This window comes from Myodes glareolus, chromosome 7 (assembly GCF_982192425.1).
Source record: "Myodes glareolus chromosome 7, mMyoGla1.1, whole genome shotgun sequence".
Classification (NCBI taxonomy): Eukaryota; Metazoa; Chordata; class Mammalia; order Rodentia; family Cricetidae; genus Myodes; species Myodes glareolus.
In genome coordinates, this window is record NC_142032.1 from 58511896 (window position 1) to 58535969 (window position 24074).

Sequence of the window (24074 nt, forward strand, 5' to 3'; positions counted from 1 at the left end):
GTATTGAGACTTAGGCACTACAAGGGTAACAAAAGTCCAGATTCATGTGGCTTAACCAGAAAGAGACTATTTTAGCTTTTAGAGCAGAGTGTTCAATTGTTGGCAGTGTTGAACACTTTAGCTTTCAACAACAATGTCTAAAGTACAGGCCATGTGGTCCTTGCTATACTGTTCACAGCATCAACTAAGGTTTATACATGTAGGCTCCAGGACCACTGTTTCTGCCATGCATGGAATTGTGTAGTTTGGTCATGTGTAACTTTTGTTTTTCTCACCTTTCCTTTCAAAGACTTTTATAGGACTCAGCTGTGAGTGGCATGACTGCCAGTCCTCGAAGAGATGAGTATTTGGCATCATTGTCTAGACAAACAGTGCAATGACTCATTTTGAAATTACTTGGGGTTTTAGTCCTACCTGTTCTGGCTGATAAGCTTCTTTGTGCATGTTTGTGGAAGGCCTGGGACTCTTGCAGCATGTAGATCTGAGTTTAAATTCCAGGGCAGCCACCTTTTAGTTCTCGGTCTGAGCCTAGGATTTTTCATCTAGAACAATGAATTCCACCTTCCAAGATTTAGTGAAATTTTGTGACAAAAACTGCCAGTCAGTGAAGCGCCCTTAGCACATGTGGTGGGGTTCTAATGGCTACTGTGGAAACTGCAGGATAGAATCATGATTTCTATCCCTAATTCATCTCCCTTCGGCACAACCACCTCTTCCTAGTCTCCTGTTGTTAGTCACACATTTGGCAGTGCAGCCTAAATCACCTGTGGACCAGGCGAGCTAGCTACTTAGAAACAGAAATCTTTTTGAATATTCCACATTTTAAATTTAAGTTTAATGGGATTGCTTTATGTATGTAAATTATAAAGTAGTATATATATTTTAAGTTTTTATTTTATGTGTATGGTTGTTTTGTCTACATGTATGTATATCGTGTTTATGCCTGGTGCCCATAGAGGCCAGAAAAGGGTATTGGATCTTCTGGAACTAGAGTCACAGGTTATTGTGACTTCTGAAAGCGAAGCCAGTGCTCTTTACTGCTGAGCCATCTCTAGCCCCACATAGTATGTTTTTTGACTGTTTGTAAGGTTGTGAGTTTTTTAAATGCCTCCTTCTTGGATAGTGAACATGAAAAATAAAGAGAAGGCAAAGGTTCTGTTAGCTTTATTTGTAGTGGGGATGCATGCTAATTTGGAAGATGATTTTATTTAAGGATTTTGAATATTGTTATTATTAGCCAGGCTCCCTGTTTGACATCTGCTTGCTAACTCAGTGCCTCCTTATCCTTAAGCTAACTGGTAGGATTTGGGGAATGTTGGTCACTCTAGATTGTATGCCTCAAGTTATGCATCTTTCAGGTTAATTTGTTTTCCTCTAGATTGTGGATTTCTTGAAAAAGAAGCGTGATTTTGTGGACCTCATTATAAAGCACATAGGAACTTCTGCTATCATGGATTTATTGCTCAGGCTCTTGACATGTATTGAGCCTCCACAGCCCAGGCAAGATGTTCTGAACGTGAGTAGAGATCTGAACTGCTGGGGGTTGGGCTTGGGAATGCTGTTATTTGGGCATCTGGGCTCCTGTTTGCTAAGAAAATCCTACAGGATGAGGCAGGGAGGGAGTTATCCCAACACAGAAAAGATATCGGTTTTTATTTTATTGTTTTGAGACCAGTATATATGTAACCCTGGCTGTCCTGAAATTCATTATGTAGACCAGGCTAGTTTCAAACTCACAGAGATCAGCCAATCTCTGCTTCCCAAGTGCTGGAATTAAAGGCATGTGCAACCTCAACAAGCTGAGATTCAGATTTTACTGGACCAGGCCTCAGGATGCATAGGCCTCTGGGTCTATCAGATGCAGTGTTATTTGCCCTTTGCTGGTTGGTTTGTTATGTGGATGGTGAATGTATTGAGAATTTATCATAAAGCTGGGTCTGAATGTAAGCAGGACAAGGCTTTCTAAGAGTGTGACAGACCTGCCTCCTATATGAGGGTCAAACAAGGAAATGGTGGTATGTGGAAAGGGCCCACTTTTAAGTTCAGAAAGGTGGTAATTTTTGGATTTGTGCATCTTAAGTAGATTGATGTCAAAGGTGAAAATGGGCTTGAGGGAGGTTTGAATAATCTGAAAATAAGGCTTTCCATTGTCCCTTTGTGTTCCTCTCCCCAGTTTTCCTTGCCTTCTAGCACTGTTCTCTGGATCCCAGTCTGATGTAGTTGCACATGTCTATAATGTCAACACTCTGTATTATGAAGCAGGAGGATTTTAAGTTCTAGCCAGCCTGGGCCAAAAGAAATAAAAGCTGTACCCCATTGAAAATGAGTTTCTTTGGAAATTCTAGTTTTAAAGGCCTAAGGAACCAAAAAGACTGGAGGGTCTGTGAAAGGAAGGTCTACCTGGGGCTGTCTACAACAGGGCATGCACTAACAAGATGTCTAGGCATGCTTGCTTTATTTGGTAGATAAGGGCAATATCTGCAAGGTGACCCAGGTCACCCAGCTAAGTTCTGCAAGCAGGTTCTCTGGAACTTGGAGGGCAAGCCTTCAAATGGAGGCACCTTGCTACTTTGTGTGTTTTTGTAGAATCTTTTTTCAAAGAGGGTTCAAAATTCTGGGAAAGACTGTTAGAACAAGGAGGATAATGGTCACTTTATATATGAATTAGTTCAGGAGGAGGTTTATAAAGTATGATTTGCTCTAGTGGCTCTATTCCTCTGGCTACTTCTAAGTTGAATTTTTTAGGGCCTGTTTCCAAAGAGTTAAGCTTTTGGGGAGAGCCTGTGGTCAGTAAGAGGAGAGCAGGTTAAGGGGAAATTCCTTAAAATCTTTTTTTTAAAAAATATTTATTCATTTATTATGCATGCAATATCTGCCTACATGTGTGCCTGCAGGCTAGAGAGGGCACCAGATCTCATTACAGATGGTTGTGAGCCACCATATGGTTGCTGGGAATTGAACTCAGGACCTTTGGAAGAGCAGACAATGCTCTTAACCACTGAGCCATCTCTCCAGCCCTCCTTAAAATCTTGAAGATCCAGAAGTGGGCTTGGAATGTAGATACTTATAAATAGCTCTGCAGAAGATAGATGGTCAAGATTGAACTTACATACACTACCAAATGTCCCGGTCTTTCCTGTGATCAGGAGCATATACTTCAGGGTATTGCTATCTATCAGAATGTGACCTTAGGTAATACTGTGAGAAGTTTTTTATCTCATGCCTAGATCTTAAGGGCTAACAAGATGGCCCAGTGGGTAAAGGCACCAGCTGCCAAACCTGACAATTTGAGTTTTATTCCCCAAATCCACATGATTGAGCAAGAGAACGAATGCATTCCCACAGAATGTCCTCTGACCTCCACACATGTGCTATATCACACACATACACACACAACAATTAACCATAATAAAACATAGCAATTGGGTGGCTTCATCCATAGCCCTTCCCATTAGTACATGTTTGCATTGCCCTTGGTTATGTTCCCTGTAAGGAGCTAGAGACAGCAGCAGGGTTTTATCTCTGTACTTTTAGCAAATCATATTTGGTTTCTTGGCCTCAACTTCGTTCTCTGTTGTCTTCAACCTTTGTAAATCAAGGCTTTTCAACCGCCTTATATTTTATGGTGCTTTGCTCCTTTAGGGCACTAATTTTAAGCCTGCCAGTTTAGCCTTTATTTTCTTATCTATTCTCCTATTCATTTATTTATTATTCATTCATTTAGTTAGTTAGTTATGAATCACTCTGATTCCTTCTGTCTCTCTGTTCACTACATCTCATGTAGAGGTTACAAAGAGATTGTTATGGTTCCAGCAGCTCTACCTGTGAAACAGGTGGATGACCATCTCTCTGCTTCTAGGGTGCCCCAACCTGGCCCTAGTATTTCCTATAGTGGGTTTGCTTTGGGTATCAAAAAGCCCCCTTTCATCCTGGGTTCTTTGTAGTAAGCTTTCTTCTTAGACTATCTTTGGAGTGCCAGTCTACAAATAATGACCCAGAGACTTATTAATTATGGGAAAGCTTAGCCTTAGCTTGCTTGTTCTTAATTAGCTCTTATAGTTTAGTTAGCCTATATTTTTATAGTCTACGTTCTACCACATGGCTCAGTAACCTTCTCTTAGTACGGTACATCCAATTTGCTCCCAGTCTGCTCGTGAATGGCTCGCCTAGATTCCTCCTCCCAGTTTGTCTCTCTTTGCCTGAAAATCCCACCTATTCTCGCCTACCTAGCTGTTGGCCATTTAACTAGTAAACCAGCCGGAAAGCTCCTTAGGCAGAGACACATCTTTATCATGTAAACAAATATTCCGCAACAATTCTCTTAAACCAGAGGCTTGATACTAAGTGTTATTTTTCATCTGAAGTTCAGAGATGACACTCTCTTTGAGATAGTATGTAGCCCATCTGCCCAAGGCTTCTAGTAGCCAAAGTAAATGCTATACATACTGATTATCCAGTCAGCACCACTATTAAGTATAGAGTCTAAGTGTGTGACTGTTGGGACTTGGGATTGTGGGTGCTTGTGGTCACTCTTAAAATGATACATTCACTACATTTTCCTTGAGAGACTTTTTAATTTTTTGTAGTGTTCAAAGTCCAGAGAAACCTGTAAATTCTACTTAAAGTGTGATGGCTATTTCCAGTATGTTTATCTTCACTGGGGCTTGAGCAGGAGCCACTCATTGCTATGATCACTTCTACCATGTGTTTTTCAGTGGCTAAATGAGGAAAGAATTATCCAGAGGCTTGTGGAAATAGTCCATCCATCGCAAGAAGAAGATGTAAGTTCTCTTATGACTTTATTTTTTCATGTAAAAACTGTTGATTGGCCACAGAACATACATGTGTGTCTGTGAATGGGAATGAGAGGGGATGGTGTTCCTACATTATGAGCAGCAAGAGAGCACTATCTCCTTCTAACAGTTATGGTCATGCCACGCCTGCTTTGTGATAAATCTCCATCCACACTTATTTTTGTTTTATACGTACTTTTTATCTTAGGTGATGGGGCCACATCTGCATCTTGAAAGCCCTGGCTAAAGCTTTGCAAGCATCACAATAAGGTCTGGGTCACCACTGAGCCTAGCAGTGACTTTGTAGTCCTGGCCCTGACCTTGAAGCCTCAAATAGGTTTAACTTGAGTATAGGGGCTAGAGACAGATATTCTGACCATGTGTCCTGCCTCCATCTCTTCACTTTCTCCCCTGGTGCTGGAGATCAGACACAAATATGGCAGTGATTCTGAAACTTGAGTTGACTATTACACATTGAACCCTGTCCTGAGTGGTCAGGGTGTATGTTCCTTAGGTCTGAATCATTACTCTTCAAATATCACACTAAGCTATGTGATATTATCCAAAGTCAACCATTATCTACAGGCAGGACAGCTCTGTATGGTTTTACTTCATGTCCATGGAGAAGTTGGTTTTAGGGTGGTTCAGAGTGTGATTGAGGCTTTCGGTCCTCTTCATATGTTTCTAGATTGCTGGTTAGAATGGGGAATGAACATCATGGATGAGCAGGACAGAGAAAGCTGGGCTTTTAGCCAGAGGATATTTGTTACTCACAAATGGATTTTCTGTGGAGGTGGATTTACCCTCTTCTATAGCCTGTTTACGATTTTCCATAGGTCTGGAGCAATGGCTCAGTAGTTAAGAGCACTTGGTGCTCTTGCAGAAGACCTGGCTTCAGTTCCCAACATTCACCTGCCAACTCGTAGCTAACTTAGTTCCATGTGATCCATTCCTTCTTCTGGTTTCTATAAGCACCAGGCACATACATGGTGCACTTAAAGAAAAAATGAATCCAAAAAAGTTTTTTTATGACTAGAGCAGATCTAAGATACATTCTTAACTTCTCTGCCATCTCCCTTGGGATTGTGGAGTACATGCTCCATTGCAGTAGCTGCTGTTGTTACCAGAGTTGGTATTATTCATACATTCCAGGGCTTGTGTATAGTGGATGCTAAGGAAGAACTGTCTAGAAGGGTACTAATTTCTTCTCTGGTTAGGAGTTCAGTAGTTTCAGGAGCTCAGTTCCCATGTTCTAAAATCATGCCAGTGCATGTTGACATAGGCAAAGTTGGCCACTTTGTAGGGGGTAATTTCCAAAAATAGGCTGTGTTCTTGAGCAGAATTTAGTTCTTACAGGGCTACATTTGTCTGTAAAGTCCAACAGAAACCGTAAAGGAGAAGCTCAGTTCTTTAGACTTTTCATTTAATTTTCTGTATATGGGTGTTTTGCCTGCTTGTTTTATTTCTTTGGGAAGACAGCCCCATTGCTGCTCTTTTGTTAAGTACGTGTTTAGTTTTGTAGGAAACTATTCTTGGTTACTGTACTCGGGTTCTGCTCCACTATGCTTAACCTGACATTTTGTTTTTTTTAAATAATGTTTTTAGATTTATTTCTTTTTATGTTATCTTTGTGAATGTTTTATCTGCATGTATGTATGTATACTACAGGCATGCCTGGTGCCTAAAGAGGGAGTCCCTTTGGAGTTATCAATGGTTGTGAGCCATGATGTGGGTGCTGGGAATCAAACCTGGGTCCTCTGGAGAGCAGTTAATGCTCTTAACTGTTGGGCAATCTCTCTAGCCTACAACACTTTTTTTTTTGAGAAGGACAGAGCATGATTAGCTTGGTGACTCCTGCTTAAAATCCCAGCAGATGAAGGTTAAAGCAGGAAAGATGCACAAGTTGGAGGCCAACCTAAGCTACATCTTGAAACCTTGTCTCAAAAAACAATACACACATGGGGTCGAAGGGGGTTAATACTCATTTTAAAAGGTGTTAGGTTCTGAATCTAGTCTGTGGGTGTGGATTCCCAGTATGTATCATCTCTACAGGAGGGTAGTGTTTTGGAATGTTACTGTTCCCACAGGACATGAACGCTGGGCTAGAGCTTCCCAGAAAGGTAGATGGACATTCCACCTTCTATGGTCTACAAAACTATATTAGTTTTTTGTTTGTTTGTTTGTTTGTTTTTTAATATTTGAGGTAGTGTGTGTATCTGTCTGTGCTAATAAAGGTATTGTCTGTGGGATATATTTTTTCAAGCACGTAATCAAAGACATTTGTCTGTATGGTGATCTACACTGCAGTTGTGGAAGGGAAGCTCATCAGCCTACAGTCAAATGCTTCGTCTTTTTCTTTGGGACTGCATTGCTCATTGAAGCTTATAGATGATTTTAACTTGTGTTACCTCTCAAGAACTTTCTCCCTTCACTTTTTACTGTAAAGTTAACTTCTAACAAGTTCTATAGCTAAAATTGTACCTTTTTCCTTTAGCGGCATTCAAATGCCTCACAATCACTTTGTGAAATTGTTCGCCTGAGCAGAGACCAGATGTTACAAGTTCAGAACAGTACAGAACCAGATCCCCTGCTTGCCACTCTAGAAAAGTATGTTTATCGTTTGGTTTTTACTTTCCTCATTGATGCTGTGTGATTGTTACTTTGTGAGTGACTGGTAAGTGAGGTGCTCCTTTGTGGGCATCGTGTTATGGAAATCCTATGCAAAGCAGGAAAGCCTGCTTTTCTTCTACCATGGATGACACTGAGACGGAAAGAGTGAGAAGGGGAACAAGCGGCATGTATATGTGGACTTTCGACTTCTCTGTGCCTGCAAAGCTGAGTTTACAGAGCCGTCCTGATGTGAAACAGTCACATCATAACTTGGAGGGGTTTGTTTTTTTGTTTTTGTTTTTGTTTTTAAATAGTCTTCTGTATGTCTGCATTTGACCCATTTAAGTTGTTGGTTTCTTCTGAAGATCTTCCTCAGACCACTGTGTCTTTGCAGCTGACTCAGGTTGCCTTGTTTAAGCTCATGTTGAGGGAAAGGTCCTTCAGGTACTGACTGCTGTTTTGATTTCCAGGATTCTCACATTTTCAGAAATAACGTTGGTTGTTACCATGAGTATATCTTTGACTAATTAATGTCCACACTGTTAAAGTGGTGTTATGGAAAAACAGGCTCGCCTGTGGGAGGAGTAGCTGAAAAGAGTGCACAGGTAGCATTAGATGCAGTGGTGGTCTCCTTTGGTATATTGCTCTTGGCTTGTCTGTCATGTCTCTAGTGCAATGAGGCTCTTCTGTATCTTTTGCCAAAGTGTCTGTAAGACAGGGGAGGGCCAAACCAGAGACAAAACAGCTTGCTGTAGCTGTCTGTGAGAAAGCTGATTTTTATTCCCAGAATTGTTGCCAAGGGAGAGAATAGTACATACACAGTAATTCTTGGTGTTATGTCTCTTTTTATGTATGTATTCCTTTCAAACATAGAAGATCTTCTAACATCCAGATACTACCAATTTTGGTGCTCATTAAGCTGAGCTGTGTAAAGCTGCCATTTGAGTAGGTTAAAAATTCTGCAAAATTCAGGATGTCATTTTTTCTGCTGTGTAGTACTCCGTTGTATAAATGTACCACATTTTCCTGGAAAAAAAAAAAGACATCTTGAATTTTGCAGGCAAATTAATAGAGCTAGAAAACATTATTTTGAGTGAGGTAACCCAGACCAAGAAAGACAATTATCACATGTACTCCCTCATAAGTGGTTTTAAACATAAAGCAAAGAAAACCAGCCCACAAATCACAATCCCAGAGAACCTAGACAATAATGAGGACCCTAAGAGAGACATACATTTGGATCTAATCTACATGGGAAGTAGAAAGAGACAAGATCTCCTGAGTAAATTGGGAGCATGGGAACCTTGGGGGAGGGCTGAAGGGGAGGGGAAAGGCAGGGAGGAGAGCAGAGAAAAATGTAGAGCTCAATAAAAATCTACTTTAAAAAAATTTCTGAATGTTTGACTGGGTGTGCCAGCCCTGAAACCCAGCACTCAGGAGGCATGGGCAGACCAATTTCTGAGCTTGAGCACACAGGGCTACATAGTGAGATCATGTCTCAAACAAACAAATAAACCCAAAATCTTTTCCTCTTTTGAATATCAGCAAAATTTCATACGATTTACAAAGCTGCTGGTCCAATAGAAACACAGCAAAAGTAACATAATTTTATTTATTTTTAAATATGAAGTCTTGGGAGCTGGCATTTATAGTTAGAACATGTCAGAGTCAGTAAGTTATATTCTAACTGTTGGTTGGTGGCCACATGTAGTGGGTGATTAGTACTGGAGAGTAGGTCTACCTGATGAACTGGTCAGCAGTGAGATCTGAGCTCTGTAGGGCCACCAGAGCCCATGTTTATGCTTGCTTCTATCCTTAATGCTGGACCTTAGTTCTCTCAAGCTTCTGAGATCAAGAGAAGTATAGTCAATATATAAGTTGGAATGAATTTCCTCAGATACATGGACCAGGTGAATTAGTGGCCTGTAGTATCACTCTGACCTTCTAAAACCTAATGTGCATTATGGTGGATTTTTTTTCTCCTCTCTCCCTTTCCTTCCCACTTCCCTGTCTTAAGGAATGAAGAGTTTAATTTGGCTTGCAGTTTGACAGTAAAGTCCATCATGACTTTAGTATGAATGTATGAAGTATGAGACAATTGGTTATTTTGCATACAGTCAGGAAGCAAAGGGAGATGAGGAGATGAGTGCTGCCCCACCCCCTTTAGGATATCTTTTATTCTTTGGCAGTTTCTAGCTGCTGGCTCTTTTATTTGTGAATTGAGAAAATACAGTAATAGAAGGCTGCTATGAGCTTAGAAAACCTTCATTAACTATAGTCTCCCATTCCACATATTTGGCTAATACATTCAATAGCAGTATATAAAAATATATTGTCTTAGCCAGTGCTCTATAGCAGTGAAGTGACACCATGACCATGGCAATTATTATAAAAGAGAAATTAAATTATAAATTTAATTTATAATTAAAATTTTTAATTGGGGTTTACTTACAGTTTCAGAGGTTTAGTCCATTCTTCTCATGCCAGGGAACATGGCGGCACACAGGCAGACATGGTAGTCGAGAGTTGTTCATCCAGATAGGCAGGCAGCAGGAAGAGAGAGTGAGCCTCTGGACCTGCCTTGGACAAGCTCAGAACCTAGCCCCAGTTAAATACTAACTCCAACAAGGCCACACCTATTAATCTTTTCAAATAGTGCCACTCGCTGTGAGCCTCTGGGGTTCAATTTCATTCTAACCACCACATTGTTTCTATTTAATGATCACATAGTTTAGTTACTATTCTAGTGATATCAGAGAGCCAGTCTTTTGGTGAGACATAGAAAAGGAAATTGCCTGTATTAGAATGCTAAGTAATCCAAAGGTTTGGTATCACTGTGTATGTATGTCATGAGTGAAAGGTACACAAGGATGGCTTTGAATGAGCCTGAGTGGAAGAGTATTTGAGAGGAGTACCAAGAAAGAAATCTTGAGTTAGTGGACATGAAGTTTAAGAGGAAGTTTGGGCCTGAATTAAAAGCATTCTAGCTAGTGTTATCTCTGGAAATTTTCAAATTCTTTAAAATAGTTCGATTTGGTCTAGACTATGTATCTTAATTATGGGTAGTAATGAACTCAGAAGTTTTGTTAATTTGAGTCAGTTTTATAGATGTCTTTCTGTTGTCATCCATTTGAAAAACAAAACTTAGTGAGTACCAGTCTTTGTTCCAAAGATGTGGATGAATGATCTAGAAGGCTTCACACATCAGGAATTTTACTGATGCTTGATATTACTACTGTGTTTGAAAACAGGAACATGACTTTGTCAGAAAGCACCCCTAATCCAGAGGTTGAAAGATATCCCCTTATCCTGTGTGGCAAGTTCTGTCCTGTGCCTACTGCTGGTGTTTGAGTTAGAGACAGTGTGTTTGGATAAGGCTCTGGATATGGCACCAGTGCTAAATCATAAGCTTTGGCTGCTTGTTTCATTGTTTTGTCCATCAGAATTCTCCTGATGTGACAGAATTCTCAGCTCATATAGCATGAGATGGTTGATGCCAATTTGCCATTGTCTTCCAGTAGATGTCAGTGGTTCTAAAAGTGACTTTCCTGTTGTGAGAGCCCTGCATTGTCTGAGCATGATAGACAGCCATCAGTGTTATTCCAGCTGGAAAGCCATCACTGAAGAACACAGTTTCTAGCACCACAGCTCCAAACCTGTAGTCCAGTGGCTCTCAAACCTATGGGGCACACCGCCCTTGGGGGCGGGGTCTAATGACCCTTCACAGGGGTTGTAAATATTTAAATTACAATTTATAGCAGTAGCAAAATTACAGTTATGAAGTAGTAATGAAAATAATTTTATGGTTGGGAGTCAGCACAACATGAGGAACTATATTAAAGGATTTCAGTATTGGGAAGGTTGAGACCCACTGCTCTAGTCTGTCCTTAGGCTGCTGTGACTCCTCTACTCAGTATTTCATACACTTTTAGTGCTGTTTCTACTGACTTATCATTTGAGAACTGTACAGTAAAAGTCAGTGGTTAATGGCCCATTTTACCTGTTTTAGGTTTTTGGTAATCACACACCAGTGTGGCCAAACATGAGTGGGTTCTATTTTGCCATTTGGTGGAAAACTTTTTCTTTTATGGATGTGTTGAGTTCTAACTTTTACTGTTCATCACCATGAGCTGTCACCTCTGCCCCCACCCTGCTTTGAGTATATTATACCTAGCCTTGAAATATTTGTTGCTTTTCAGCCAGGTTTGCAACGGTAAACAGGTCCTCCCTTATACCCTTATAAGGGGAATAAACTTCATATGTAAGAGGAATTGCTGTGGGAGTGACATTTGAAGTAGAAAGCAAACATACCCGTGTGTGGATGAGTGCTTATAGGGATTGTGTTGCAAATTTTCAGTTGTTACTGTTAAATGGCATTACAATTAGTGCTTGACTATTGATTTCTTTCCCTAGGCAAGAAATTATAGAGCAGCTTCTATCAAATATTTTTCACAAGGAGAAGAATGAATCAGCCATAGTCAGTGCAATCCAGATTTTACTGACTTTACTTGAGACTCGACGACCAACGTAAGCTTGCCTTTTATCTCACTAAATTATCCATCCTGTTTTACTTTTAGATGTCTTAAAAACTAAAGATTAATTCTTGCTAGGTGAGCTATAGTAGCATGCCTTTTGAAGATCAGGTGCTGAATAGAGACTTTACTGTCATTCATGTGTGTGCAACCTGTTGAGAGATTTAGTTCAACAGTGGTTTGATCAGCATGTTTTTGGTACAGCTTTTGTTTGCTGTAGTTTATATGCCACCAAAATGAATGTGAAGTGAGCAAACCCCAAACATGGACAGTGGCCCAGACAACTATTGGTTGTGTGTTTATGAAGATGGAGGAGGTGGTGTCCAATTGGCAGGTGTTGATAAAGGGAGGGACTCTTTCATTTCTGAATCCCCATCCTCAAACTAACTTCTGTTGTTTTATGGGGCTCATTGTGAGGGTATTGCACGTCAGAGGTTGGATGAGCAGTCAGCATGAGGCTTTAAGGGAAAAGGTTCTGTGTCATATTCATGAATGTGGAATGTTTTTCAATAAGCCACTGGATTAAGTGTTGTAGGAATATGCAGAAATTGCATTGTTTTTCCTTTTGTAACTGGGCCCTTTCAGTGTAGCAGATAACATGGAGAGAAAATGACATCCTCGGTTGGCAGGCAAAGCCTTCAGCCAGCCAGGACTTCAGATTTTCCTCTTTGTGATGAAATATTCTCTGGGGTGAGAGTGAAGGCAGCCTTACCAGCCCCACTTTCCAAATGCCTGACTCCTGCCACTGACCTGCTTCATCTCAGTAGTAATGGAAGGCAGTTTGGCAACAATGCTTTTGAGTCTGTTATAATTTGGAGAATCTGTAATTTACCTTGCTCCTTCTTCCCCAGAAATTCATATTTTAAATAATGTAAGCAGCATAGTAAGGTATTACTCAGTTGTGCCCAGCTATCTTTCAGCTCATGCCTCGGGGCCTTCCTGCCTTCTCTATGGTTTAATGTCATACTGAGTAGTACTGTGAGGCTTATAGGACGACTCTGACTTGAAAAAGAATAGTAGAATTTAGAATTATGATCAAGTTCTGACTGGAGTATCTTGTGGGACTTGATTATCTGAGGCTTTTTGAATTGTTCCGGATGTAGAACTCAGACATCTGGGCCATTCCTCCTATTAAGAGATTTCTCAGCGGGTCTTTCTTGGTCAAACCTGATTTTTCTTAAAACAGAATGAATCCACAGTTCCTCATTTCCTGTGGAAACAAAAGCAAAACCTTTTAGTAAGAAGGGTCTCCTGTTGGTTCCTGGCTGCCCGGCTAGCTTAGACCTGAAGTAATCACACAGAAACTATATTAATTAAAGTACTGCTTGGCCCATTAGCTCTAGCTTCTTATTGACTAACTCTTACATCTTAATTTAACCCATCTCCATTAATCTGTGTATTGCCATATGACAGTAGCTTACCAGGTAATGTTCCCAGCATCTGTCTCAGGCAGAGGATCCATGGTGTCTCCAACCTTCTTTCTCCCTGCATACAGTCTAGCTTTTCCTGCCTACCTAGGTTCTGCCTTGTTATAGGGCCAAAGCAGTTTCTTTATTCATTAATGGTAATCATATCACACAGAGGGGACTCCCATATTACCTTTTCTTTTCTATTTAAATAAAAAGGAAGGTTTTAACTTTAACATAGTAAAATTACATATAACAAACATTTATCAAACAAGAATTACAGTTACAAATTGAAAATCCTGGTTTATAAGTAAGCTTTATCTTGAAACTAACTGACATAGATGAGAATAACCTGTGATATATAGCAAGAGTACATAAGAGCTATGTGAAAATGCCTTAAGAAAATAGTAGCTGACCAAATACATCAGTTAGACCTGGAGACAGCTTAGCGAGGATCCTGCACCCCCAGTGCTAGGGTGCACAGAAGAGACAAGAGGCTCACTGAGGCTTCTTGCTGGTTCCCAGCATGGCTCCAGGTCCAATGAAGGAATGTGAAGAGTGATAGAGCAGGACACCAGACACCCTCTGTTCTCCATGCTCATGCAGATGAGCCACACACATGCTTGTTTGCTCCCCCTAAAACAAAATATGTAGCTATCAAATAATATGCTAAAAGCATAATATGATACAATGAAGTAACTACAAGACTCATTTGTCTCTCAAAAATCACCACATAAACAAAGAAAACCTTACTGTCGTTTCTTTAAATTCTTTCATGTACATTAGCAAATCTTTTGTGAGGATTATAGCCTGTATAAGAAGAAAGAAAATGGCATGTAGATAGGAAAGAATAATATAAAATTGCCTGGCCATAGGTCACAGGATTGTCTTTGAGCATATCTTAAATAAATGCCAAGTGCTGGGCATAGCAAGCCAAATCTATGTGGAGAGACCTTGTTTTTGTTTTAACTTTTTTAAAGGCAAAAAGAAACCTTGGAACTAATAAGCAAATGCAGCAAGAGTACAGGATGTAAAATCAATACAATACTTAAAATTTAGTTGCATTTATGCATACTGGTAATGAACAATTGGAATTTGGAATAAAAATATATTCATTATAGAAAAGGAATTATTTATGCATAAATTTAGCAAAATATAAGGTATCCTGACCTAAAACAATGTGAATACTTCAGTATTGTCAGTTCTCTCTAAACTGACAGATGAGACAATATCATTCAAAATCTAAACAAAAGTTGTAATAGAAAACAAACTAATTTTAAACTTTGTGGAAATCCCAAAGCGAAGACAATCGCCAAAACAATCATTTCAAAGAAATGCAATTGAACAGCTCTTACTGTGATTTCAGGACTTGCTAAAAAGCCACATACAACAGGACAGTGGAAAAAGAGTAGGTGCCCAGATCCCTAGAACAGGTGTGTGTTTGCACACACACGCACACACACTAAGTACTGATAGTGAATGTGGAGGCAGTGTAGTAGGTAAAGTTTTAATAAATGCCTGTGGTGTATTATATTTGATCTCTTGATGCAAAAAGATGTTTTGACTTCTGTGTTATAGAAAAACTTACTCAAAATGTATTATAGACCCAGAAATTAATCCTAAAACTGTAGACGTTCCAGAAGAAAATCTTTGACTCAGGCAGTTTTCTTAGACCTGTCACCAAAACATAATCATTCTGTTCTAGTTTGAATTCTGTTGCTGTAACAAATGTTGTGACCAACCAACTTGGTGCGGAAAGGGTTTATTTCATTTTACAGGCTATAATTGAGAGGAGCCAAGGCAGGAACTCAGGCTGGAGCTTGAAATAGAAACCATAAGAGAATGCTGCTTGCTGACTTGCTTCCAGAACCGTGTTTCATGTTCGGCTAACTTTTTTTCTCAAGCCTAGGCCCATCAGCCTAGTTGCTTCCCACAGTGGATTAGGTCCTCTCAGTTAGCAATCAAGTAAATGCCTCAGAAACATGCCCACAACCAATAGGATGGAGGCAGTTCTTCAGTTTGGTTCCTTCTTTCCTGGTGATAATCACTATTAACCACGAAAAATCTATAACTTGTCAGTTTGACCTTTTCTTTGTCCTTTGAGAGCGCATGTTAATATGAGTATGACAATACAAAAAAAAATCCAACTTGTAGACACTCCTGAAAAACTCAAATTAAGTTACATTTTCTTCTTATTCCAGTAGGAAATATCTGAGGTATGATTATAAACAGATCACAGCAAACTCAAATCCAACAGTGTAAACAGCCTAGTGTCAGCTCAACTTCTGGAATTAACTCATGATATTCCCAATTCTCCAGCTCTGCCATCTGTAATGTACAAAGTTTCTTGGATAGGCTTAATCCGGCTCCAGAACTTAACTAACTGCCCACTGTCTTTGGCAGATGGTCCATAGTCCTGGTGTTTCTAGTATCCTCCTTTCTCTGCTGCAGATAAGGTGTACCAATGGCCTCTCCTTGTTTCCCTTCAGTATCTCTGACCTTTTACCTTGTGACAAGCCTCATCTGTTCTCCATGACCATTGTCTTCAAAGCCAATACAATATGGGAGACTGTCTTAGGGTGATTTTAGCTGTGATAAACACCATGACCAAAAGCAGCTTGGGGAAGGAAATGTTTATTTGTCTTATATATCCTGAATCACAGTCCATTTGAGGAAAGCCATGGTAGGAATTCAGACTAGGTAGGAACCTGGAGACAGGAGCTGATGCAGAGGTCATGGAGGGATGCTGCTTACTGGCTTGCTATTCATGGCTTGCTGAGCCTGGATTCTTATACCACCTTACAATGGGCAGGGTCCTACCCCATTGGTCACTAATTCAGAGTGGATTACAGACTTATACCACTGGTGCTAGGGATTGAACTCAGGACTTTCTCCATGCTAGGCAGGCACTCCTCCAAATCATATCTCTGGGCCCACAATTGCATACCTCCGAAAGTCCCATTTTTTTCTGTGTCCATAAACAAAGCCAAAATTTGGTGGTTTACAGTCAAATTTCTTGAACTTTTGTTGCTCATAGTCTCTTTTGACCAAAAACATTTTCACTCAATACTTTAAATGGGAAGAACAAACATTTATTGATGACAAGGCTTAAGTTTCTCTCTCCCTTATGACTTTTCAAGGCAGGGTTTCTCTGTGTTGATGTAACTGTTCTGGAACTTGCTCTGTAGACCAGGCTGGCCTCAAACTCATGGAGATCCTCCTATTTCTTCTTCCTGAGAGCTGGGATTAAAGGTGTGTGCCACCACCACCTGGCTTTCAGGTTTTTTTTTTCTTAAATAGTCCTTACTATACATATAATTTCACTATTAAAGGTAAAAGCAAAGTTTCCATAATGAGATAAATATGCTTGATTACTTTATATAAATAAATCATGGCTGAGTATTTAGCACTGCAGGCTGTAGAGCATGTTCAACTTTATTTTATAGTCATCAGTGCCAAGAAGGCCACTTTTCCTATGAAGTGAAAAATGACAGATGTATAATTAGGACCATATCAAGAAATTTGGTAATTACCCCATATTGGATTGCAACCCATCATTGCAGGAGCTGGATCCTAGAACAGTAGTCCTCATTGCCAAACTGCAGTGTTGGCAGTGCCACATTCCCAAAGAGGCACAGAGACATAATGGTTCCCTGCCTCTTCAGTTTCTGCTGACTTTTGGCAACTCTGTGGCTTGTGACCACTGTTACATTGGTCCTCATCTTGACCTCTGAGTGTCTATCAGTCCTCTATTCTCTGAGACCCTTGTGATAGCCCTGTGGGTCCATCTGTACAATCCAGATTCATCTTTCATCTCAAAGTCCTTAATTATTTCTTCAGAGGTCTTTTCCCCAAATAAAGTTTCCACAGCCTGTGAGGATTAAGGTGGTATTTCTCTGGAGGAGCTAGCAGTCAGAGGGATCATTCTTCCCCTTTCTTCAGGAATTGTGTTTCTGAAATCTGCCGTCAGAGCTAAGGGGAGCACAAGTGGTGTGTTTTCTAGCAATCATTACTGCAGTGAGCACGCTTTGGTTTCTAGGTGTACCAGGAGGTGTGCAGTCCTTGATCTGCTGTTGGTCTCCTCGCTGCTATGCCAGATGGGGACATTATCTAGCATTTCTTGGGTTAACAATCAGTAATTAACTGATAATTGGAGAGGTCAGGTTTTCATTCAGGCAATCTCACTGTAACAGTCTACATAGCACTTTTAATTTTACTTCATACCCCCATTTTACATTGGTGTAGGCCCTCCTTCCATTCCTGGCTTATCTTCTCCCCCACTTGAGAACTGCTGTCCCCTTGTAATCACAATACCAGCTGAAATGGGGAGTCTCACTTTATTATTTTTAAACTTCTTATTGATTCCCTGTCCTCTCCCTTCTGCCCTCTGCTCTTGCAACCTCATCCCAAAAACAAAATTTAAAAGTAAACCAACATAATTAAAAAATCTCAGCATGGAAGCTGTAGTATAACCCAATGAGTCACACAATATGCCTTAGTTCATATGTCTTGTACGTGTTCATTTAAATGTCTCACTGGTCTGGTTCAAGGCCTCTGGCTTTTGTTACATCCTTCATACTGGCCCCTCACTGTGACTCCCCTTGGATATCCTATTGTTACTTTGTGGCATGGAGATCCTGTGTCTTTGTGTAAATGGATATTGTACTTTCGTTCCTGGCTTCCCAGACCTGAATAATCACACAGAAACTATATTAATTATAACACTTGTTTGGCCAATGGCTCAGGCATATTCCTAACTAGCTCTTACATCTTAAATTAATCCATTTCCATTCATCTGTTTATCACCATGAAGCTGTGGACTACTGGTAAGGTTCCTGCATCTTTCTCCTTTCATAGCTACTTGGCGTCTGCCAGACTCCTCCTCCTTTATCCCAGCATTCATTTTAGTTTTCCTGTCTAGCTGTATTCTGCCCTGCCATGGGCCAAAATAGCTTCTTTATTAACCAATGGTAATAAAACATATGCACTACAGAGGGGAATCCCACATCACCTCTCTTTTTTGTCTAAATAAAAAGGAAGGTTTTAACTTTAGCTTAGTAAAATTGCATGTGGCAAAAGTTATCAAGCAAGAATTACAGTTGCAATGTTTATATCTATTTTATCTTTTATCAAAACTCTTAACTATGTGCCTTCAACTCCATCAAAGACCCCAGAAGGATATAATATTACCTGAGTAAACAGGAAGTGCATTGTAAGCAATTTCCAAAATTCTAGAATAGATAGAATTGACAGAGACATTTAGGTGCCTGTACAATCACCCAACGGTTTTTTGTATCATTGGGTCATCCATCTTCAGCCTACAGGCCCATAGTATCTAGGCAGATTTTTCCATGAAGTAGGAAATTTGAAAGACTGTTGTGCTTATATTGTTTTGTCAGTCACTTTCATCTGTGGTCTGCAGAATGTTTGGCAGACTCTTTCATGAAGTAGAAACCCTGAAGAACTTGCCACCTCCTTTTGGCAAGTTCAGATGTCTTTTTTTTGGTGAGTCTTGCATGTCCATTATATAGAGCATACCATCAAGCAGCCCAGGCAAGAGTAGTTTCTTGCCCAAATGGCTAGCCTTGTCACGTTGAAGGCAAATTCCATAACAAGTTTCTTCAGTGCCCATCAGCCTTTCTGATGCTTTGGATTTATAGGTTCGTCCCCTTCACATGATCTAGCAGTTCATAGATGAGGTGGGTAGGTATTGGGGTGGGTTCCCTCATAGTCCTGATTCTGGGCCTGGGTTGGTCAGCCTGCCAGCTTTCCCTCATCGTCACCACCCAGGCTAGCTCACCTAATGTAGCAGACAGCAAGGAGAGGGTTCAGCTTATTTCCTTTATCTTTGTCATACCATGGTATTTAGAGAGGGGGCAGGGGCAGCTCATCTGCTCTTACACCCACAGGCTCAGCTGACCTGTTCCCCGGCCAACAGGGTCAGCTTTATCAGCTCTAGTGTACTGCCCAGGTGAGATGCTGTGCCCACTCTCCCATGTGCTGTAGCTGGTGGGGGACAAGGCCAGTTCTCCCACTCTTGTGGCTCTGCAACCAGTTCTCTCTATTGTTGCAGGGGACAAGGGGAGGGAGGATTTTTTTTTTCTCACCCTGCCACTATATTGCAGATGAGAAATAGGCAAAGTCAGTTTTCCTGCTCCTCTGTTCCCCCAGGCTCACTCACCTGCATCCCAACCAATAGGGTCAGCTCATTTATGCTACCTAGGTGAGTGTTAGGGCCTGTTTTCCTTAGTGCTTCTGCCAGGGGATGACAGTACCAATGATGACCTCAGGGGACCTCAGGGCCAGCTCTCCTACCCATCCACAGGCAATGTAGGGCGTGGGAGGTCATCTTTCCCTTGCCTACTCTACTATAGATGAAGGGCCATATCTCCCACAGGCATTCACAGTGCTAGATCACCTGCATCTCAGTCTACAGGGTCAGCTCTACTATGGACCCAGTGGCAGTGTGGCCCTCAAATCCTCACACCCCCACATGACTTGGGGGTGTGGGTCTAGATTCTAGGTATTAATGTGGCTCTTGGTGGTAACACAGGCCTCAGACAGCACAGACTCAGGCTGCAGTAAGACCATGGACCCAAACATAGTCCTTGGCAACAGCCTGAGCCTGGGTGTCACTACAGCCCTAGTTGGCGTTGCAGATTGCCCTGATCAACATGGTCCAAATAGCAGTGTGGCATTCAAACATTTCCTCTAGTGGCAGCCCAGATCCATAGTATCCACTCAGTCTTTGATGGTAACAGGAGCCATGGACATTGACACAGACCCTGGCTGTGGTAGGACCATGGACCCAAACATAGCCCATGGGTGACCACAGTTTGGGACTGAATGACACCATGACCCTGAGTGACAACACGGGCCACCCAAGTCTATTTGGCCCCGGCAGCAACTTGAACCTCTAAGAATATCATTGCCTCAGGTGTAGGTCCACACTGTGGACCTGTACACAGCCCTCAGTGGTAACAGGAGCCATGAACATCAACTCAGCCTAGTTGCAGCAGGGCCACAGACCCAGACATGGCCCCTGGCAGCAATCTAGGCCAGATATCACCATGGTGCTGTGTGGCAGCAAAGGAATCTTGATCATGGCCCCTGTGAGTGTACATCTCTTGGTCACAGATAGTGGCCCAGACTCCGGGCATCCACAGGGCCCTCCATGGCTATAGTAGACAGCAGCATGACTCCCATAGCTGTATCAGGGTCATGAAACAAGTCATGGTCCTGGCAAACAGGGCATCTACCTCAGCTTGTTCTTTACTGCCCTTACCTTTTCAGATCTGCTTCTCCCCAGCACATGAATCATTCTTTGTCCCTTCTCCCTCTTCCATCCTCCCTCCTCCATTTTGCTACCTTGTACTCACCATAATGATGACCAACTACCTGGTGCCAGAGGCTGGTGGCTGAAATTCTTCTCCCACCTCAAGTCTAGAGATCTAGGACTTTTTCTTTTTCTCTCTCTCTCTCTGTGTGTGTGTGTGTGTGTGTGTGTGTGTGTGTGTGTGTGTGTGTTTCTAAGAAACGAGTTGTAATGATTGAAGACTCATTTTTATGTAGAGTAAATTAAACCATCTAAATAGAAATCAGTGTTGTTTATCCAAAAATGCTCAAGGGAATAAGTAGGGGCCTGCTTATTATTAACATTTCCAGCTGGCAGGTCACTGTGTCCTGTGACTTTGGTCAGCCCTCCATTGGAGTCCACATTTTCTGATCTATTAGAGACCTACTTTCCAGTATGGCAGTGACAGGAGATGAATGGTTCAGGGGAATCTGGAGATGTGGCGTGATATCTCACCCAATACCTTAGCTCCTTTAGGTTCTAAGGACATGATGGTGGCCAATCTCATGAGACTTGTTTCTCTCTGTTTCTCGGCCTCTTCTGACATCACCATAATATAGTCACAGATTCTTGAAGTGTGCGCCTGCAGAGTTGACATGGAGAATTCTAGTGAATTATTCTGAATTACAGTAGTTACCTTGATTTGTTTTCCAGGTTTGAAGGCCATATAGAGATCTGCCCACCAGGCATGGGCCACTCAACTTGTTCAGTTAACAAAAGTGTTCTAGAAGCCATCCGAGGAAGACTTGGATCTTTCCATGAACTTCTTCTCGAGCCACCCAAGGTAGGGTTGCTGTCTTAAGTGTTGCTGGCATCCAGGGGTTTCATTTAGGCAGTCACTAGAGTGTCTGAGAACCTTGGAAATAAGAGACTGACCATAATTATAATTAGTGTGACACACTATGTTTTTAAAAGTATGTGTATGCATGCACCAGTTAATATCATTCCACTCGAATCTATGGGTTCTAGAGATAGAACTCAGACTAGGAGGAAAGTGCTTCAGCCACTGAACCATATCCTCAGCCTGCATAATACTTTTAAAGGTTAAAAAAAAAAAAACTACTGTATTTTGCTGCCTCTGAACTATTTTTTTTTTCCCCGATGATTGACAGTAATCTAGTGTCAATCTAGCATTGCTCACTATCAGAGCGCCAAACGGGACTTGAACCTGCGTCCTCTGGCACTAGAGCGGAGCGTTAGTTGCTCCTAGCTGCAGAGCCACGGCTCCAGCTGCTCCTGAACTATTTTTTTTGCTGGTTTTTTTTTTTTTTTTTTGAGTCCGTGGAAGGGTTTTGCTATATATTCCAGGATGGTCTTGAATTTGCTATCATCTTGCCTGAGCCTTATGTGCCTCCTGTAAGCTAGTTTTTAAATTGACTTTTATCCATATACATTTTCTAAATGAGGGAAAATCAGAATTAAAAATATCTAGTTAGTATACTCAGATTTTTGTTTTGTAGATCCTTGAGAATCTATGTATCAGTAAAGTAAAGATTTTCCTATATGTAACACAGTCTTTTTAGGCTTTTGAGGTAAAGTCAGCCTTTTGTGGTCTGATTTTTGAAATGCATTTTGTATGATCTTGGGGACAGTGTGGACAAATGACGTTTTAATTAAGATACAGACCACCAAGATCTTGGTATACAACTTAGAAATGACCTGGCGCAAGGTGTTGCTTTTCTATGAGGAACATCTGTATGCAAACCTGAACACAGTGGAACTTCAGGAGACCTGCCAAAGAGGCATAGTAGGAATCACAATGCTCCTACTGTGATTCTTCTAGTGTCTGGGTTTTCCATGGTCCTTTTCATTTACCTTGTACATTTGGATCCAGTGCCATCTGTAGTGTATACGTTGGTATGAGTCATTGAGAATTTAGTATATAGACTTGTCACTTCTATGTGAGGTCTTGTTACTTAGTTACTGTACTGTGGCTGTGAAAAGACCATGACCAAGGCAACTCTTATAAAACAAAACATTTAGTTGGGTCTTTCTTGATTACCAATTTAGAATCTTAGTCCATTATCATCATGAGGGTAAGGGGCATGGTGCTGGAGCAGCAGCTGAGAGCTACATCCTGATCTTCAGGCAGAGAGTGAGAGACTGGCCCTGGCATGGACTTTTGAAACCTCTAATCCCATCCCCAGTAACAAGCTTCTTCCAACAAGGGCATACCTCCTAATCCTGATGACCACATCCTGGGGACCAAGAATTCAAATATATGAGCCTGTGAGGACCATTTTTGTTCAGTTGACCACATTGTTTTCTGTTTAACCTTTTGAGGGAGGAGTAACAAGATACCTTAAGTCCAAATCCCAAGTGTCTGGTTAGCTTCACTCATGTCTATTGTGAGTAGTTAGCAGTTCTCTCTGTCCTCAAGGTCCTGCTGGGCCCATTGCAGCCAGAGCTCTGCATCTTCAGTCAGCTCATTCACCCTAGGGAACTTTTTTCAGTGTTTAGCAGCCAGTGACATCCTTCTTGGCAGTCCTCGGAGCAAGAGTAAGTAAAAGATCTAGAAGAGAGAGCATCACCAATGAAAAATGGAGGAAGAGGATAGGAATGGTGTGATGAGGACCCAGGCTGTGTCTTTGGTGGTCCACTCAGCTTCTCCCTAAGTGCACAAAGAGGCACCTGACTCAATGGCCCCAATTCATAACTGAGTCTCTTTCACTCTTACAGTGAGTGACATACCTGACTTCACTCTGTGATAAAGTATATGAATAGATTCAGGAAGTATTTTACAGAAGCTTAATTGATTAGTGAGCTTGCTCGCTGTGCAAAGGATTAAATGTAGTCTATTCATGCTAAGCAGGTAATCACCCCTAAGCACCAGGAAGCTTTTTCGAAAGTCTCCTGAGTTCCCTGGAGTGGAACTGTAAGGTGTGGGCCAGCAGAAGAGAGTGACCAAGGATAAAATCTTGGTTTTGGCAATCTGAGAACCTTGGAAATAAGAGACTTACGCTAATTAGCATTACGTACTATGTTTTGGTGTTGTTTTGTTTTTTAAAAAAGTTTGTGTGTGTAAATTAGAGGACAACTTGTAGGAGCCTTTTATCTCCTTCCATTCTACTATGTGGGTTCTGGAAATAGGTGAAGTGGAGGACTTGTGTAGAACCTTCAGGGAGGACGCGTGGCATTTTCGTCTGTCACTCTTTCCTGACAGAACACACAGCGTCTGCTTCTGTCTTGTGATTTCATGTCATTGACACTCCCTTTGTAGACAAGAACAAACCTTTCATCACACTTCTCAGGGCAGACATTCACCTTTACAGTATGTACTTGCTTCTGACTTCTTGTTCAGATTCTGCCTAAAGGTTAGATTTCTCACACACAGAAATGGTGTGATGTTAGCTGGCCTTCTGTGTTGGCACATGGACTT

General features: G+C 41.2%; 1 protein-coding gene across 24 annotated transcripts in view; it reads left to right on the forward strand.

Moving 5' to 3' along the window:
* The window catches only part of Ppp6r3 (protein phosphatase 6 regulatory subunit 3), a 131543-nt gene that overhangs the window by 61847 nt on the left and 45622 nt on the right, over positions 1–24074 (forward strand). For all 24 annotated transcript variants that reach the window (XM_085693449.2, XM_085693451.2, XM_085693452.2 and 21 more), the window contains 5 exons: positions 1379–1516; positions 4716–4781; positions 7288–7400; positions 11817–11930; positions 21350–21479. In XM_085693449.2, the coding sequence (XP_085549575.1) occupies positions 1379–1516; positions 4716–4781; positions 7288–7400; positions 11817–11930; positions 21350–21479 (561 nt within the window). The remainder of the gene's footprint in view (positions 1–1378; positions 1517–4715; positions 4782–7287; positions 7401–11816; positions 11931–21349; positions 21480–24074) is intronic.